The 20,417-nt window shown below is 42.5% G+C and overlaps 1 protein-coding gene across 3 annotated transcripts in view; it reads right to left on the bottom strand.

The window, feature by feature from the left end:
• The window catches only part of LOC113027186 (guanine nucleotide-binding protein G(o) subunit alpha), a 104,315-nt gene that overhangs the window by 11,229 nt on the left and 72,669 nt on the right, over nt 1–20,417 (bottom strand). For 2 of the 3 annotated variants that reach the window (XM_026176787.1, XM_026176788.1), the window contains exons 4-7: nt 19,211–19,371; nt 8,035–8,163; nt 6,243–6,372; nt 2,316–2,469 (exon numbers count right to left, since the gene is read on the bottom strand). In XM_026176787.1, the coding sequence (XP_026032572.1) occupies nt 2,316–2,469; nt 6,243–6,372; nt 8,035–8,163; nt 19,211–19,371 (574 nt within the window). The remainder of the gene's footprint in view (nt 1–2,315; nt 2,470–6,242; nt 6,373–8,034; nt 8,164–19,210; nt 19,372–20,417) is intronic. The other variant, XM_026176786.1, reaches the window with a different exon arrangement.

Genomic DNA, 20,417 nt, shown 5'->3' with positions numbered 1-20,417 from the left:
ACTGCAACTTCCTGAACATTATTAATGTGTTACAGACTTCAGAATGTGACAGATACGAGGCCCTGAAGCTAAAAATAACGGAGCTGTTATTCGTACCGTGCATTGATCAATTTACCAGCACTGGCAAATCCACTGTGCAGCCTTTTAGCTCAACAGCATTATCAACTGTTCTGCCTTTACGCAAGCATTTGGCAGGTAATGCAGCTTAAATTGGTACAGTGCTTTTAGAATGAGTCAGATCTCACTGATTGGAGCAAATGTTGTTCCAAGTGTCGCTAACATCTATCTGGCTCTCAGCCATTAGCAGCACTGTGGTTCGTCTGTCTGCTTCGGTGGCAACTTCATCAGAACAGGCACAAAGTCTGCAGAGGGGTGAAGAGAGGAGGAGAAGGGGCCGAAAACAAGATTGGAATTCTAATTCTCGCTTTCTCACAGTCCCGCTGGCTCGGCCTCTTGCGTTCCCACCATCTTGCTTTGCCTGTGTTGTTATAAATTTCTCACACTCTTGCTCTCTCCGTCTCTGGCATTGCCCCCCCCCTCCCCGCCTCACATGTTGTCTTGTCTCTTGTTTCCTCTCTCACTGGAGCTCCTCTCGTGCTCCCACTAACACCCCAGCTTTTATTCCCTGTGAGTCTCTTTGTCTGTATTCAACGTTATGTTCGACTTTCATACTTTCTTAGAAATCAGCACAATTGTGACTTCAAAACTGAGAGCTACATATATGAATGGCCAGGTCTGATTCATTTCACTGTATTTTTGCTCTGCGTGAAATCTCGACATGCTTGTTTTTAATGAAAGAGTAACTTCAGCGAATGACAGCTTAAATCATCAACCACATCACCAGCTCTAATATAGGTGCAGCTGGACTGTGGTGACAAAAGAAAGGACTTTTACACCATAATGCAGTTATGAAAGGGAAGCCACTTTTAGTCTGAGCAGCTAATGCTCGCAGCTGTCCACAGATCTCAGGCTCGTTTCAATAAACAGCTGGAGCAGCTGAAGAAGTTTGCCAACGTTTCTGCTCGATTGCTGCTTCGCCTAATTACAAATACGGGTGTGTGTGCAATACTTAATAGCAGCATCTGGTGCTGACAGTTTGAATGTGAAAGTGATTCACCCACAGTTTAAAAAAATAAATGGACAACAAACCTTTTCCCCTGGTCCTGATCGACACAACTATCAAACCCTGGAGGCAGAAATACTGTAGCCAGACTGTGTTAACAGACCTCTCTGCACTGAATCATATCTGTTATTAATCTCTGTCTCTCTTCCACAGCATGTCTTTATCCTGTCTTCCTTCTCTCTCCCAACCAATCACAGCAGATGGCCCCGCCCCTCCCTGAGCCTGGTTCTGCCGGAGGTTTCTTCCTGTTAAAAGGGAGTTTTTCCTTCCCACTGTCACCAAAGTGCTGCTCATAGGGGTCATATGATTGTTGGGTTTTTCTCTGTATGTATTATTGTAGGGTCGACCTTACAGTATAAAGCACCTTAAGGTGACTGTTGCTGTGATTTGGCGCTGTGTAAATAAAGTTGAATAGTAAACATATTTTTCCATTCCAGTGTTGACGAATGCTGTAAAGAGCCACCAAGCAACATCTAGCTGGGAACTAATGCTTCTTAAAGCCTGCAGCTCTGATGTCAAGCAGGAACACTGCTGTAGCTGCTGATGTAGTTATCTGAATGCGTACTGCATTTGTAGTATTGACTGTACCTGGCAGTGTAACCTGTGGCCTAAGCAGGAGAGGGCAGATTATGACTGAGGCCAGGCTCCACTCTTACAAGTGTGTACTGTCAATATATAGAAAGCACCATATAGAGAGTTCAAATATCGCCACATATTTGATATCTGACCTCCTTTAAAGTCGAGAGATTGATCCGAAGGTCAAAGTTTAGCTATTTAAAACATTGTTTCCTGCTGTGTAAGCAATGATGTAACCTCTGACCTTTTCTTCAAGGTCAAATTTCCATAAAATGTGTCTCATCTTTCAACCTTTTGTTTGTATCGTAACATTTAGGGAATGATGTCGGCATATGGATTTTCTAAATATCACGTTATAGTTTGCGTTCAAATATCTCGTCACCTTTGACCTCTGATCTCACTGTTCCACTTCACAGCTGCCTTTCCTTTACTGCACTGCAAACTTTTTAAACAAAAATAAAATGAATACATAGAAAAGAACGATTCCCTTAAAAGTAAATCCTCGGTGCAGGTTTGGACTCTGGGAGGGGTTCTAGTTCTCGTTTTAGAACCCACGTTTGGCTTTTCTTAACATAAGTACACTTCATGAGATGTCACAGTGCAGGGTTGTATGTACCAGTGTACTCAGGGAAGCAGATGGACAGCGGTGACTTGCTGATCTTGCTTTCAAAGAGGTCCTTCTTGTTCAGGAAGAGGATGATGGAGGTTTCCTGAAACCACTTGTTGTTACAGATGGAATCGAACAGCTTGAGAGACTCGTGCATGCGGTTCTGCAGGAGAGAAATTAGCACGAGTTAACGGGGCTGTTAAACCTCTAACCACTAACACACTGTAAAAGCACATAACGGAAACGCGGGCATATAGTATTCACCTACATGCATACACAAAGCGAAATTAAGGACACCCATATCACATGCACACAATCTTAACACAAAGAGGAATTAAAATTGAATCTAAGAACAGAAGTCCTAGAAGTTCCTCTTGGAAAGTGACACGTATATCTGGGTATGTGTATTTGTATCAGCGTATCAGTAATCAACATTATTAGTAATCTAAATAGCAAAGCCATGCTCTTTTAGCCAGTTAGCTTCTATTACACTGAGCAACTAAGCACAAGCACCCACTCTGGGCCCTGCAGAGTGAGGCTTTCAGGAGGAGGAGGTGACTGCACGGGCTGGCAGCATGTATTTGAGGAAAAAGCTGCAGTGACAGTTTGTGGAGGTAATGAAGTGTAAAGGCAGAGAGGAGGAGGAAGAGGAGGCTCAAGTTATTACTGCACTTTGAAACTAAAAGCTTTGCAAGTGTTTTCTGACTATATTTATCTTCTCGGCCAAACAGGAACAATGCATGTGCTTCATAAATGAATAATTAGTATCCACTGTTTGGTTGGCTACTAAAATAAGTAGAAGATGAAACAAAACTGAGGCCTGGATTATTTGTTCATAACAAACCCGTTCATGCTACAGTGAAATTGATTCAGAGACAGAGTTGAAAGCAGTTTCTCTCCAGTTTGATTTCTTTCCTGCTTAGATCAGGACAGGGGAGCAAAAGCAGCTGATTGGATTAGGGAAAAACAGATCTATAGAAAATTAGGAAATTAAGAAGAGCTTTAAAAAGTTACCAGGAAGAAAGAGAGAGGAGAAAGCCAGACAACATTTTTGGATTGAGCGGCTCACAGACACAAAGAGGCGCTGCTTTCAACTCTCAGAGTGTGCGTACACCTATCGGGGTGGTTTCATACCTGTCTGTGGGTGGAGCTTCTGTAGAAGATCTGACTGCTGATTGGTTAGAGAAGACAGTCGATGGCAACAGTGACAGGAGGAGTGGAAGTAGCCAGAGATGCTGCAGGGCGGAGCTTAGAGCAGGAACAGAAAATGCAAGGGACCCCGTCGCCCCAACCCAAGTCCCACTTCCTTTTTAACCCCCCGTCCTCTATCCCACATACACACACATGCATCCCAAGTGCTAAAAGGAAAGTGTTTAGGCAGGAAGACAGTATCCACATACAGCAGTCGTGTCGTCAAAGGGTGGGGGGATACGCCTGTGTTCGTTAGAGCGCTCCAACAGAAATGAGGAGGTGACACAGAAAAAACACAATGCCAGAGCTGCTGGAGTAGACGCAATAGAACAACAAAGCAACAGCACTGAGTGTAGCGTGAGCCGTGTCGATGTCTCTCTAACACACTGATGCTTTTTAAAAGGTCAGAAAGCCGGCGAGCGGCTCTTTCAGCTCTTCTCTGTTCTCCGAAACAGCCCACGAATAAATCTCGGCTATAAGAAGTTTTCCTGTTCTACCAATGGCAGCATATCTGCAAGTGCTGAAAGGCTTTAAGAAACATTCACTCAAGCAGTATCTTTGAAGCTGTAACTCACACGTGTCATCTCTTGTTTAAACAGAAGTGTTATAAATGTCATGTGTGTGGGTGATTATGGGATGTATAATGTCAAGGAGTTCATAACAGTGAAATGTGAATGAACCTATTTTGTTTTTTGCCACCATTATTTATTAATACATAATAATAATAATACTGATAATAACAACACATTGATATAATGTAACAGTTTCTTCCCAAAAGCCACCCTGAGCTCACACGTGACGACACAGCTCCACCCCCCAATCCAAGGACTTCCCTCTGTACATAAACTACCGTCAATACTGTGCAATAACCCACACTGTAAATATATAACACTTTTATTTGTATATTTGCACACTAACTGTGGATCTCACTGTACATGTGTATAGTGACATTAAAAGACTGAGTCGTGTGACTTTGGCGATCTCTAGTATTCTGGGAGTTCTTGGGAAAACTATTTCAAACGTCATTAAACACAGTTAAATGCAGGCACGGAGCATGTCGTCATGCAGCATGAAACAGCCTTCGAACCAAGTCAGCAGACAGAGCAGTGAGGGCTGCAGACGCACGATCTCGGTCTGATAGGGAAAAGAAAAATCTCCCGTCCAGCAAGGATCAGTATAATGGGAAATATTGCCATGCTAATTAAATCCACAGCCTATCAGCGACTTTGATGAACTGCCCAGAAGGGATATGCAGTATGTATCACTCCCATTACTGCCGGGTCGGGGGGGGGGGGGGGGGGGGGGGGTATCTTTACCATTCGACTGTGTAACATCCTCACTGTGCGCATATGGACGCATCTGCTAGTAAAACTGGCAGAGGATGCAGCAGCTCGTTGAAAACTGTTTGGTTCAACAATATTAGTGTTGATTTGAGAATTACGTCGGTCAGATTGCAAAAACAAAAACACTCCAGCTCGTGTTGTCTGAACATATGAGCGTGTTTACTGCTGGATGCCTGGATCTGTCTTGTTGTGTCTTGGGATTTTCAGCTGTCACATCACGTCTCTCGTTCATGACCTTAGCAATACTGTAAATTTCTGTCAAGCGATCATTAAGTACGACACTTTTGATTGAAACTCCTGTGGCACTGGTGCAGAGGTAACAGAGGCAGCCTTTCACGCTCTTTCACGGTTTCTACGTCAACAAATCAGAATCACTAGCTCGTCGTTGAAAAAGGTCCAGGCTGTTTCTTTCGGTGGGATTTTGCTTCTTCCACACAGGTTTGTAAAGACAAATGCACGACTGTGAAACAGCAAGCTCAAAGCTACGCCTGTTTACAACTGCACCGCTATTTATATGGAGGCACAGAAACAACAGATTTTAAATGCAAGCGGCAAAAACAGGACGAAGCTATTTGTGAGCACATTTTGTGGTGGATATTTCCTCTCCTCCAGCGCCCGTCTTCTGGTGCTCCCAGCTCAGAGGGAAGCTTGATGACAGCTGCATAAATAGATGAGCACCTGAACACATTTCGACTTCCTGGAATTCTCCCAGGATTCACTCTATGCTTATAAATAGCAGCGAGTGCTGTGCATTCAAATCAGCTTATTTGTTTTAGGTTACGCGATATAATCGTTAGGGATCCTCTGTGGTTAATGTCACCGCTTCTTTCTTCTCTGCAGTGACGACACTTCACCCGTCCCGGACTCTACAGCCGCCGTGTTGAATCATGTGGAACATTCGTTGTGTCCAAGTTAGAAATTTGTTTATTGTGCGTTGCAGGGAAGAATAATTTGCATGGAGAAAAATAACTCGCATGTACCTTTGCATTCAGTTACAACCTTTGTTAAACAAAAAGTCTGAAAACTATTTTCCGTGGGGACTTCAGCGTCCTCACGTATTCTGCAGCAGGAAGTGAGTAAAAGCCCAGAGGATAATTCCACAGAAGTTCACTGTGTAGCACGACGTGTGGTTTACCACAGAGTCAGTCTGTGGGTCCTAATGGGACTGCATTAGGTATTTATATATAACCCTTTCAGATGTGCACGGCTTGATTTCTTCAGACATTTCTCTCCAGCCCTGTCACAAGCTTTGTGTCCGCTTACATGTGACAAACATAGATCTATCTTTACACTGGCTGCTTGTCGTGTGTGCCGTGACCTTTGTTTTCCTAAATCCAGAATGCATAAACGTGGGACGGATTCACTGGAGAGAGAGAGCACAGCTGTGAACACGTGTCCTTACCGTGGTCTCGTCCTCATGCAGCACCTGGTCATATCCGCTGAGCGCCACACAGAAAATAATGGCTGTGACATCCTCAAAACAATGAATCCACTTCTTCCTCTCTGACCTTTGACCTCCCACATCAAACAGCCTGATGGACACAAGAGACAAACACGGGAAACAAGATCAGATTTTTTAACACAAACATAATTGAAATCGTCAATTATTACATTTGTACAAAATAGAAATAATAAATTAAATTCAGTCAAGTCAAATTAGAAAGTGATTCAATTTGAAGCTCATTTCGAAGCCTGATTCAATTTGAGAACGACTTCTTAGCAGACGTCCAAACTGACGGAGATCCGGGGAGTAAAGCAGCTTTCAGTCCGTGGGTATAACACAGTCCTAATAACAGGTTTACGTCCACACAGAAGGACTCTGGCCTCGCTCCTGGACCTGAAGGTGCTCTGAGGATGTCTGATATTAACAGCTTCCCGAGCGCCGTCACAAAGATCTTCTTGGATTTCCTTCTTTTCTCCTCAGAATCTGATTTTTGAAACAGTTTGTGGTTTAAAGAAACACAGAAACAGTTTTTATGCTGACATCATTTCCTTATACTGTTATCACCGATGATGATCTGACATGTGACTTTCACTTATTTACGCTCTTCAGATAAACAAAGGAGCTCTTATATTTGCTGTCAGAAGGTTGCTATTAGGATTTCCTCTGCATGAGCGAGGACAGTGCCTCTGCGTATGCACACTGTACCTGCTGACTGCGGCGTGTACAGATCAGGGTGTTAGCCTGACGCTAAATCCTATCAGGGTTTTATCACAGTGAGAGAAATGGAGCTTCAGAGTATCTGGATTTGTTTCTCCCGTCTCTCCTCTGCAGCGACAGTTTTCCGGATCGATTACCACAGACACGTGGCAATTTCTGACGTCAGGTTTGATTTTCTGAGGACTGCACTAAAGCTGAAACTGTTGAGGTAGCTCAACATCTGTCACAAGTATACAAAAACACACACTAACCAAAAAACAGGAGTGTGCTGCACTGAAAGTAAGTCAGCTGATGTTGCAAATGACCAGATTCAGATGTGCAATTTTAGAAAAGAACATAACAACCACCCTAAAGGACTTAATCCACAGTGAGATGAAGTCAGTCAAGTCTGTGATGGGTATAATGGTAGGTAGGTTCATGGGTTACACCCAGGAGAGGAACACTGTAGCCTCCCACACACTGCCTGACTGCTAGTAATAGCAACTGAGCTGACAATATTTAGGCTTCTTCAACAAAGCACACCCAGCACAACTCCTACACAACGGTGAGAGTGACAGCAGAATGAACTGCACAATATAACCCAAGCAAAAGAAGGAGGAAAAGCAAAACAAGCATTAGCTGCCAAACGTGATGTGCATCCATCCAGAAAAATAATTGGTGTCTATGCTACACGTATTAACCCCTCTGCTGTCTTCAGTTAGGACATGAATGTGTGCTTATACCTGCACACATCCACAGAAGTAGGGCGGAAAATGAGCGATTAGATTAGACGCCAGAACAGGACTCGCCCCTTCTCTTTCCCATAATGCCTCTCCTCTCTGTCATCATTCCCACGGCTCCTTGTTCTAATTGAATCAGAGCTCATTTAAAAGGAAGGGAATCATAAATATAGACACTTGTTTAAAGCATTTAATCTCATTAATTACAGGCTGGAGTTCCTACTGTACGCTTGGCTAGAGGAGCAGTAAGAGGCACCGCTGAGAGTGAAGCACCGAGCGCACACATCGGGGCAGCAGTCGCTTTGGATACTGACCTGAAATGAAGGTTTTTGAAGGTAAAGTGTGTCTCGACGATGCCTGTGGTCTTCACTCGGGTCCTCAGGATGTCCTGCTCTGTGGGCTGGTAGTCCGCCGCACCAATTCGATCTAGGCTGTCTAGATAGCTGCACACAGACACACAAAACTCAGAATCTGACACAACAACTGTTTGTGTACCCATACAACAACTGCAGGAAAATACCACGTGTAAATGAGGTCCAAAAACATCAGCGAGCCATTGTTCTCACAAATTTCCCTGAAGTGTCCTTTACATCCACCAGGAGCTCATGTAAGTGGCTCAATGTTGATGACTGCATTGACAGAGATGTGAATGGATTTGTGGTGCTATGGCCTACTTTCAATTTAAGTGTGAATTTGTGTTGCATAATGAGCACAATCTGACACCCTGCAAATATCTGAGCTAATTCCAGGTGCTTCTGTTCTTTCCCTGCTCCTTCTATGGGAAGTGAGCCTCAAATCAGCACTGTAGCAACAGCAATGTGTCACATGGTTCAATATCTCATTGTAGAAATCTATTTTAGTGGCTCAGAAATGTTGATTAAATTTTGGTTTACTGGATAACAGCAAACTTCTCGCTGCTACACATTAGAAGAATAACGTCTGTCTGAAATACAAAGTTACCACATGGAGCAGCCACTTGGTAACAAGTGAGGAAGGGGAATGGGAGGATTCACTTATGTAACGGAATATCCCTGGAAGAGGGCCTTTATTTTTTAATGTGCACGTATAAATCAAATAATCGTGAACAGCAGAATCCAGAGAATCGTTCTCTCAGTCACTCAAGCTCTCACACTATCTACTGTAGCACACAGCTAAGGGCGACAGAAGGAAGAGCTACAGTTATGTTAGAGTCACTTTGTGATTGTTAGGCTTGCCTTCCTCTTTAACACCTGAATACTGCTCTGGTTCCAGCTAATGTGCACCTTGGAAGGTTTAATCCCTCATTTTTTCCTTTCTTGTTTATTCCCTTCTTTAAATTAAGGTCAATCTCACCATCGGGGCGAAGGACACAGACAGTAAGTAACATTTACAAAGGTTATAAAAGTGTTCATGAAGCACCTTCCATAGACGAGTGGTCACAAAGTGCTGGACACAAATAAAGTAAAATAAATAAGAAAATTAAAAGCCATAAACAAGATGCATAATAAATTAAAATCAGTAAAAGTATCAACTGAAAACCAAGTTTAAAGTCCACAGAGTCATCTGAATGTAACTGTAATAGGTGACTAGCCCAAAGCCTTGGTGCCACAGATGCATATCTTTAATCTAGAAACTGTTCAAAGTGTTGTTTCAGAGCCGTTAGGAGGATCATTAGTTACTTTTAAAAGACAAAAGCTAGAGAGATGACGAGAAAAAGAAATGGATGGTACACTGTCACAGCTTCAGCGATAAGAACAACTGATTACAGAGAAAGGAATCTGAATTATATTGTGATTAAAATGTGAAAGCTGTAAGGAGGACACAAGAAGACTGGATATTTTTATCCTGAGCAAAGATGAAAGTGTGAACAGCTGAGCCTCGATTTATTTCTGAAACTGAAAACAAACAAGCACCACATCCTGAAGATGTGCGCACCATGTTTCTACACAGCATCCGTTGACTGGATTAGTGACTTGGTGTTAAAGCATGTTTCAATTCACAAAATGAAAGGATGCTAATTAGATTACAAGGCAGTCAGTCAAACAAACCAGAGCACTTCATTACAAAGCAATCCAAAGCAGATCAATTATGCCGAGTGGTTCATGTAATTTGTGTGAACCACTCGGTATTTCAAACTGAAAAGTCACAAACATTTTGCAAAGAAACAGCAGATTTCCAAAACCTAGCACGTGGGAAATGTAAATAATGAGCCCAAAGAACTGCGAGGAGCTTAGAAGGTTTACTAAGAAAGAAGGGTTAGGGTTAGGTTATTTGCCATTCGTGACCTTCAGGAGGTCTGACCCTCTCTAACAAGAACACGTCCGCTCCTCCTGTTGGTTGTTTCCATTTTGCTGTTAGGCTTCACAGAAACACCTTTTCACACGAACTCACACTAACACAAATGCCATTATATAATGTGCAGAGCTGCAGTCCCACAAAGGTCTCAAACACACAGTAATGTCAACTACATATCACCTTCGGACAGGCAGATGACTTTTTGTAACCTGTGTTAGGCTGTTTTTAGCGGACATACTTCTTGGTACGCTAGGTCAATGAACACCGACCTCAGGAGTACATACAACATTATGGCTTATCACTAAAAGAATGCTTGACCAAAAGCAACTTTCAACAGACTTGATGCTGATCTGCCACGTCATTGGGCTTTGGCTACTAACTAATGTGTAGCTGAGTAGCTAGCTAATCTAGCAAACCAGACATGATAAGCCCAGCAGATGTTTGTAGGCGTAGCTTCTATAGAGTTATATTTTACTAAGGGGGGAAATACAGGGTCACTGTTTATTAAATTTCCAGTAAAGTGTTTAATAATTACAACAGTGGTTAACTTAATTAGTGCTGTGCCAAGGAACAATGATCTCTGACACGGTCAGACTGATCGCTAACTGCTAACTGCTCGGCAATCAAGCTGATTTCTACTTTATGTTCCCGTCCAGGCTGGAAAACTACACTGTAAAAAAAAATCCTAAAAAAACAGTAATTTTCCGGCAGCTGGGGCACCAAAATAATACGATAAAATCACAGAAAATAACTTTCCCATGAAAATACGGTTATTTTCAGTAATGACAATACAGTTTGTTGCCCTAATTTTACATGGGATTTTGCCTTTTTCAAGTGCTTTTAAACATTAAATTAGGAAGAATTTTATGTGATTAAACAATGAAATTACCTATAAAAAAGGTCAATGAATGCAGCACTATGAATAATAATACTTAAATGTACAGAAATATACAGTTAACAGTCGGTCAGTGCATTTAAAACTCAGGAGAGCATGGTACTAGCTTCCTCTCAGAGAGCAGCACGGCTCTTCCGGAAAACCCTTAGTGTCTAAATGCATTTAAAATTGAGGGTAGGGCACCAGCGCCAGAGGTGGTTTGGAGTACACCGCGATTTTTTGTTTTTATGGGCCGATGGATCTTTTTTTTTTTTTTTATATTATATAGGGTATATATAATGAAAGGTGTTGGATTGGCCAATTGGTCATGATTGACTCTGGGCTGGACCAATTACAGCTGAGGAGGCTGGATGCACCCTCCCCCTTGTTTAGCAATCACGTGATTTTTGCGCATTGCATGCTGGGAACTCGTGGCAAAACAATCCAAGTACCGCATCAAATGCAAGCATTTGCAGCACCGCAAAACGTTCATTCTCCGGTTCCAATACCTTCTTGTTTTTTCTTTGCCGCAAAAAAAGGAATGTACAAAACAAAAGGAGAACAATGCCGGTCCGTACAAAGACAGACTCGACGAAAAGACAAAGAAAAGATACGAGGAAAAAAAATCAAAGGAGTGAAAGGGTCAGACCCTTACGAGCACACAGAGGGACAAAATACGTTAGCGTGCTGCCCAACTTTCACCACGCTCAGATTTATAATTATATGGTTCTTGGAGTGAGTGCATACACTCATGAAGTTTAGTAACTTCAGGTCACTGCAACAAGCCCAGGTACAGTTTACCGACGGATGGGTGCAGGACCTTGAAACGCACCGTGTAGAACGAAAGACCATCGTACGTATCATAAGTTTACCAGTCTCACAAATCGTCTTCATAAATACACATTCCTTAACCGTTTATTAATATAACCTTTGAGCTCAATGGTAATTAATTAGTAGTGGAAATAATTTCTGGTACAGAAATGTAGCAGAGACAACAATATTGTATGCTGTAATCCATAGCTGGACTGGCCATCGGGCATACCGGGCACTTGCCCGGTGGGCCGCTGGTGATTTTTTGTTTTTAATGGGCCGATAGTTTTTTTATATATATATATAGGAAGGGTATATATAATGAAAGGTGTTGGATTGGCCAGTTGGTCATGATCGACTTTGGGCTGGACCAATTACAGCCGAGGAGGCCGGATGGACCCGCCCCCTTGTTTAGCAATCACGTGGCTTTCACGCATTGCATGCCGGGAACTCGTGGCAAAACAATCCAAGTACCGCATCAAATGCAAGCATTTGCAGCACCGCAAAACGTTCATTCTCCGGTTCCAATACCTTCTTTTTTTTCTTTGCCGCACAAAAAAGGAATGTACAAAACAAAAGGAGAACAATGCCGGTCCGTACAAAGACAGACTTGACGAAAAGACAAAGAAAAGATACGAGGAAAAATCAAAGGAGTGAAAGGGTCAGACCCTTACGAGCACACAGAGTGGACAAAAGACGTTAGCGTGCTGCCCAACTTTCACCACGCTCATATTTATAATTAAACGGTTCTTGGAGTGAGCGCATACACTCATGAAGTTTAGTAACTTCAGGTCACTGCAACAAGCCCAGGTACAGTTTGCCGACGGATGGCTACAGGACCTTGAAATGCACCGTGTAGAACGAAAGACCATCGTACGAACAAAGGTAAGTTTACCAGTCTCACAAATCGTCGTCATAAATACACATTCGTTAACCGTTTATTAATATAACCTTTGAGCTCAACGGTAATTAATTAGTAGTGGAAATAATCTCTGGTAGCATCACAGAAATGTAGCAGTGACAATAATATTGTATGTTGTAATCGTACTGGACAATTAGTGATACAAAACAACTGTTTTACCCTGTGAATAAAAGTATATGTTTTTGTCAATGTACCATAATAACAGAAGCGAAACGCAATATTGTGTCAGGACAATTTACTATTTATGCACAATAAACAAAGGAGCATAGCACGACAATTTCTGTTCAGCGCCAGACTTGCTTGTAACCTATATCACCAATTATGTTATAAAAATGACGCATTAACTACTACAAAACTCTGACCTTTGTGGGAATGCTTGGAGCAGACTAACCTGTGAGCTGGAGTGTTCTGGGACGTTATATTCGGCATATCCAGACCATCCGTCTGCTCTTACTTCGGAAACATGGCTTAAAAAATTTCTCTTCAACAACGTAATCCGATAAAAAAAAACGATCTCTCTACCCGTCGGCTTCCCGTGGCTGTCATGCGACCGGCTATTGCAGTTAATAATACAACAGCTTCTTGACATTTTTTGTGTTTCTTTTTATCGCTGTGTAACTGAGTTCAATTGAAAGCCTGCGTGGGCTAGTACCTCTTGCCACAAGTTCCCAGAATCCTTTGCGGTTTTACCCCTGAATGACGTCACATTTTCAATCTTTATCCTGGTGGCCCGGTCTCACGTACTGGGCAATTAGTGATACAAAAAACCTGTTTTATCCTGTGAATAAAAGTATATGTTTTTGTCAATGTACCATAATAACAGAAGCGAAACGCAATATTGTGTCAGGACAATTCACTATTTATGCACAATAAATAAAGGAGCAAAGCGCGACAATTTCTGTTCAGCGCCAGACTTGCTTGTAACCTATATCACCAATTATGTTAAGAAAAATGACGCATTAACTACTACAAAACTCTGACCTTTGTGGGAATGCTTGGAGCAGACTAACCTGTGAGCTGGAGTGTTCTGAGACGTTATATTTGGTATATCCAGACCATCCGTTGGCTCTTACTTCGGAAACATGGCTTAAAAAATTTCTCTTCAACAACGTAATCCGATAAAAAAAAAAACAAACACTCTCTTTACCCGTCGGCTTCCCGTGGCTGTCATGCGACCGGCTATTGCAGTTAATAATACAACAGCTTCTTGACATTTTTTGGGTTTCTTTTTATCGCTGTGTAACTGAGTTCAATTGAAAGCCTGCGTGCGCTACTACCTCTTGCCACGAGTTCCCAGAATCCTTTGCGGTTTTACCCCTGAATGACGTCACATTTTCAATCTTTATCCTGGTGGGCCAAAATGCCCGGGCCGATTTTTTGTCCCAGTCCAGCCTTGATTTTAACAATCTAAATATGTACAGATAGATACATTTAACAAACAAGAAAATTAAGTTTTATTACATTTACAGTGATTTTACGTTAATTTACATTTGAAATGTAATATCACAGTCTATTTATGTAAATTTAATGATATTCTAGAAGAACAGTACAAAACTGTAAAATACACAGTAAAATACTTTTGTATCACGAATTTTTTTTACAGTGTAGGTAATATGGATAATGGACAAGATTTCCAGCTGTGCTTGATATTCCCCACTGGTTATGATTTGATGTGTATTCTACAGCTAAACATTTTATTCTGATATATACCTTATCTGTTTCTGAAAATGGCAAGAATCCAATCACGGTTCTTAAGTAAAATGGGATTTCAATAATTATCTCTTTCATGTTTGCTGTCATTCCAAATGTGATTAAAGTTGGGAAAACTCTAAACTGGGCTAGTTATGTCCATGAAAATGGACGAATAAACCTCTGTGAGTACAACAGCCCGCAGTATTGTTAACAAAGCTATAACACTGAACACTAATTAACTAAAACCGCCGTAAAGTGCCATGGAAGAGCTGCATTTCTAAATTGTTTTTGGAGTAATAGCCAACCACAATAACAGGAAACCGACCCGACAGGGACATCTTACACAGAGAGTACGAGAGAGCCAGATATATGGAGTACAGCTGTATCGATCCCCTGCTGTATAAACTCAAGTGCAGTGACTCTACGTGAGCCATTTACTAGTGCAGTGGCTCACTACAGAAACACAATCCATCAAGTGGGAGCCATAAGCAGCCTGTCAGCTCTATACTTACGGTAACACAAAAAGCTTGTCATGTTTACATTAAAGCAACGATTTATTGTATAAACATCACAATACATACAGTACACCCATATACTCTATCTTCAAGTTTAAACTAAATAAAATTTGTTATTACCATTGTAACAGTGACACAGAATTTACTATCTCCATGCAGCATTATGTTTTTTTATGGCAAGAGAGGGGTTGGCTTAACCGTCTTAACCCATAGCTGTTGCTAAGGAACCAGCCTTTAGTTGGTTAGATGCGTCCCCTACTGCGATGTCCTGACACATATTTAAAACCAGCACTTTTCTACAGAAGCAGCAGCTACGTGATGCAAACCCATGAAAGCTAGCCACAACATAAAAGTGCTCTGAGTCAACAGAGGAAAAATCCCTGTCATTACTTAGCACGAATGAGAAGAAGACCAGGAAATCACACACACACACACACACACACACACACACACACACACACACACACACTCGCACACACGCACGCACACACACACACACACACACACACACACACACACACACGCACACACCACACACACACACACACACACACACACACACACACACACACACACACACACACACACGCACGCACACGCGCTGCAGTGGACAAACCAGCATCACTGTGTATAGCAGTGATCTAATAAATGATCAACATGGCTAAAGCAGCTTTGCATTATGACCCAATAACATGTACAGCGAGTCTAAATAGTCAAATGTAATGCAAGCTGTAGAATCAATATATTGAGCACAAAACAGAGACTGTGACATTTAACTGTAACGTTTATCCAACATCGATGACGGAGTGTTTGTAATAGCTGTGCATTATGCACGAGCTCTGTATTCAAGTCTTTTTAGCCTGATGAACTCAGCCAATACTTACAGCATCCATTTAATAGGGGTGCAACGATATTCGTATCGATATTGAACCGTTCGATACAGTGCTTTCGGTTCGGTACGCATATGTATCGAACAATACAAAATTTGTAATTTATTTTATCAACTTTCCTTCTGACGATGCTGTCTGTGTTGAGCGCTCAGTGAATCTGCGTTCGACTACTCCGCCTAGGCTCGACAGTGCAGCCTAGGCGGAGTAGTCGAGCGCAGATTCACTGAGTGCTCAACACAGACAGCATCGTCAGAAGGAAGAGCGCAGGGCAAGCTAGCGAGACAGAAGTTAAGCTCTCCTTGCAACATGGCAAACTGAACCTCCCCCACCCTCATTCAGATCTGGCGTTTGGAATTATTTTGGTTTTCATGTGACGTATGACCCTGAAGGTAAGCGAGTCATGGACTAAAGTAAAACAGTATGTTGGATGTGCCACGCAATGCTCAATTACATGGGTGGGAACTAGTGTGTTAGCGCAGTTAGCTCGTTAACGTGTTGGCCGTCTAGCCCCATGCACGGAGCGATCGGCGGTAGCTCGTTAACGGAGATTTGCCGTGTTGTGGCGTTAAGGTCATTTCAACGAGATTAACCTGAAAGCACTAGTGGGAACACAACGAATATGACTGCACATTTACATCATCCTAGTGCAAAGACAAAAACAACAAGCATGCTACTAACTTTAGCCGAGTCATTTAGACAGCTGTTAGCACATGATTCTCCTTATGCTGCTGAGAATATAGCCCAGAAGAAGCGGATAGTATAGCTTTTATTTTGGAAAGAGCCATTTCTCTGTATTAAACTCTCTTTTCCAAAGATGAGTGATTCCTCCATCAGATACAGGGCTCGCAAAATCGCTAGCCCGACGTCCCGGAGCTAGCGATTTTTTCAGTCGGGCTACCAAAATCTATCTCTGCCCTGCCCGTCGGGCTATTGTAGGAAAAATATATGTCAATGCTTTTGCATTCTTTCAGAAATGTAGCTGGGTAATTATGTCATTGGCATCGGTGAGCCACTGTCAATATGTGACATATTGAAGTCGCGTTTGAATTTGCGCTTGTTTTTTTGCTTTCACTTTGCAATCGTGCGAACTGTGTATAGAGAGCGACAGCACTGATCTGTGAGTGATGATAATTTGTGCACCAATTCCTCTGACATCGTCTTATTAATCGTTAGCTTACTATGCAAACATGACAAGTGAAATCTCCCGCAGCTTAAACATGTGAGAGGTTGATCACGCAGAGAATCGCTGAGCTTATGTGAGTGAGTGTGTAAAAGCAGCAGGATATATATTTTAGTTCTGCTGAGCCAAATAAGACAGGTCAGGGTGAAGAAGTGACAGCCAAAGAAAAGCTTACCACAAAACGGAGAAGTTATGACAAATCAGACTATAAGGCAAAAAGAAAGTGCAGCTTTATGGTTTCATGGACAAAAGAATTTCTGTGGCTGCAATATGACGAGCTAAATAACCAGGGCTGCACATAAGTGGTCCGCAGGTGCGCATTCGCTGTCAAAATAAAAAACACGCACAAGGGTTAGGGTTAAATTTAAAAACTGTACTTTTGAGTTAAAAATATATATTTATAATTTTAATAAATGACAAATTAAAAAGGCATGAACATTTTTTTTGTATCGAAAAAAAATCGAACCGTGACACCAAAGTATCGAACCGAACCGTGAATTTTGTGTATCGTTGCACCCCTACCATTTAACTACTTTGCCTGGTATTTGTATGTAATTTCATATGTGCAAGATTGGTGTTCACGTTTTGAATGACTGACTGTGTCATAAAGGCAGTGGATGTAAATCACAGTCAGAGTGTATGTGCATTGTGCTAAATAGGTCAGCCCATGCAGGGTATTTGCACAGAGACAGACAGAGAGGTGCTTCAGGCAGGACTTGCTCCTCTCACAATAGACCCTTCTGCTTTCTATGCAATAAAAAGACATTAGATGCACTCGTGAGTACCAACACACAAAAAAGTACTATTAATATTACTAATAACTGCCAACTTTGGACAGCTTTATAACATTCTCCACATGAGAAATAATATCAAATTTATCTTCTGTTAAGGGTTTTCAATAAAGACACACACACACACAGGTTGAACCTAGTGTGGTCTGATCATGTGATATGTGTCCTATCAGTTCATAGGCTGGTTGCTCTGTTCTGCTCCACAGGCCACAACATAGTAGGCAGAGTGCATCAATCTTTAACGTGACATTTAGCACAGACAAACTACACACACACACACACACACACACACACACACACACACACACACACACACACACACACACAGTGGATGTTACTTAAGTTACTGATTACATGTAAATGCTGATAGGAGTATGTTTGTAATCCTTCAAAGGATCCTTCACTTTGCCTCCTCCATTTCTCTCGCTCTCTCGCCGTGCCTTGTGCCCTTCACGTGACCTTTTATTACCTTTTCTCTCGCAGCCTGTATCTTTAAATGATAACATCCATGTAACTTTCACTGAGTCCTCTGCCACGATCTTTTTTTTTTATGTCGTGCTGTAATTTTACTGGATGTAAGAAGCACAATTAAACGACAAACACGGCACTTGAGGGAAATGACTGCTTCTTCTTCCTCTCTACCCCACCCACTCGCTCTCTCTCTCTTCCTACCTACACATGCACTCAGCATAAGATAGACCCAGTAATGGCGATTGACTGTAATAGGCGGGGTATGATTGCATGAATAAACAGTAGTGTGTATGTGTTTAAGTTCACGTGTTGTGTTTAAAGCGGTGTAGCAGCTACTAATGACTCATGTATTCATCTGGTCTCAGTAAATCAGGGATCTGCTGACGCAAACACAAAGACAAATATATTTGCTGTGATGATTTGGTGCATCTGTGGGTATCACTACAAACACTTTGTGTCTACAGCCACCAAAGGGATGGGAATCATGCTTAAACTCAGGGTTCCCCCTACTGAGCCGACAGTCTTATCAAACGGGATTTCTAGTTTTTTCCTCGAAATTCACAAAATGCTAAAGTTTACTGTCTGTTGCTTAAAGTTTGAAGCGATTTGCTTTAGTCCAAAGTTACGCAGCAACTTGTGTTCAGCGGTCAACTGCAGGCAGCACGCTTCTCAGGTTGTTAACCATGCAAGCTAGCTATAAGCTATTAGCATTAGCCGGAAACGTCCCAGGTGCTGAGGTTTTGCAGACAGTTGACGGCAACATTAACTTGTCGGCCGTGTTGGATGTGTTTGTAATCCTTCAAAGATGTCTGTAATTAAATAAAGATGTCAATGTAAGATGAAGCAAACGAGGTCCAAGTCGCACTGACCTACAGACCACACAGTTCCCCAACCAGTTGGCAAAACCTCCCTGTGATTGCTTTGGCTGCTAGCACACTGCTAACTTTTTCATTAAGCTAACTTTTGGATCAGATTTAGGTTTTTATTTTTGTTATAATGGATTCAGTACTGATATTGATAATGTTTACAGCCTCACAACAAAAACACGCAGAAATAAGCACATGGACGTACTACTGCGCTGAATCGTTGAGCTGGTACTCTCGTGCGCGACTGAAGCACTCCTGGATGCCCGAGTCAGACCACAGACGCATCATGGCGGAGAGCAGCTCAGCAGAGTAAGGCTCCGTGTCCTCCATACGACTGACCACATCGCACACCATCTTAGCATCCGCCTGAAAGAAAACACAGCAGGGAGGCAGCTCCAGGTTAGCGCTGTCAGTGGAGTGAAGAGGCTGTGGCATTACAAGAGCATCATACTGATTATGAGACGCTGGAGTACAACAGTGTAGCACTGTGTAAACAATGTAATCAAACCATCTTTGTGAGAAATATTTAGAATGTAAAAGTTTCAGATGTAGCACGAAATGTGTACACGTGTAACACGTGTGTCCTTGCAAAGAAAAGCGTCTGGACTTCTTTGAGTTGCTTGAAGACGTTTCACCTCTCATCCGAGAAGCTTCTTCAGTTCTAAGGTCAAATGGTGGAGAGTCCCAGATTTAAACCTAGTGGGAGTTTCCCCCCACAGAGGGACAAAAGGACCCCTGATGATCCTCTAATCGCCTGAGCCAAGGTGTGAAACTGGGTGTGGGTCCCAATCAGCCAGAGTTTCAGGTGAGCTCATTGTGAAACCTGGCCCCACCCTGTCATGTGATTTCCTGAGATCAGATGGCCCAGGATGTGAGTGGGCGTTAAGGCGTCTGGGGAGGGATCTCAAAACTGGATTATAGATGGCAGAGAGTTGGTGTCGTAAACCAACCGATCTACATCGGAGAGACCAAACAGCCACTTCACAAGCGGAACACAGAAGAGCCACCTCCACAGGACAAGACTCAGCAGTCCATCTGCATCTAAAGGTCAAAGGTCACTCTTTCAAGGATGCCAATGTTCACATTTTGGACAGAGAGGACAGATGGTTTGAAAGAGGAGTGAAAGAAGCATCTATGTCCACTGTGAGCGACCATCTTTGAACAGAGGCGGGGTTTACGACACCAACTCTCTGCCATCTATAATCCAGTTTTGAGATCCTTCCCAGACGCCTTAACGCCCACTCACATCCTGGGCCATCTGACCTCAGGAATTCGCATGATAAGGTGGGGCCAGGTTTCACAATGACCTCACCTGAAACTCTGGCTGATTGGGACCCACACCCAGTTTCACACCTTGGCTCAGGCGATTAGAGGATCATCAGGGGGTCCTTTTGTCCCTCTGTGGGGGGTCC

Source organism: Astatotilapia calliptera, chromosome 7 (genome assembly GCF_900246225.1).
Source record: "Astatotilapia calliptera chromosome 7, fAstCal1.2, whole genome shotgun sequence".
Lineage (NCBI taxonomy): Eukaryota > Metazoa > Chordata > Actinopteri > Cichliformes > Cichlidae > Astatotilapia > Astatotilapia calliptera.
Note: the sequence above shows the minus strand (reverse complement) of the source record. Positions and strands in the feature narration are given on the sequence as shown.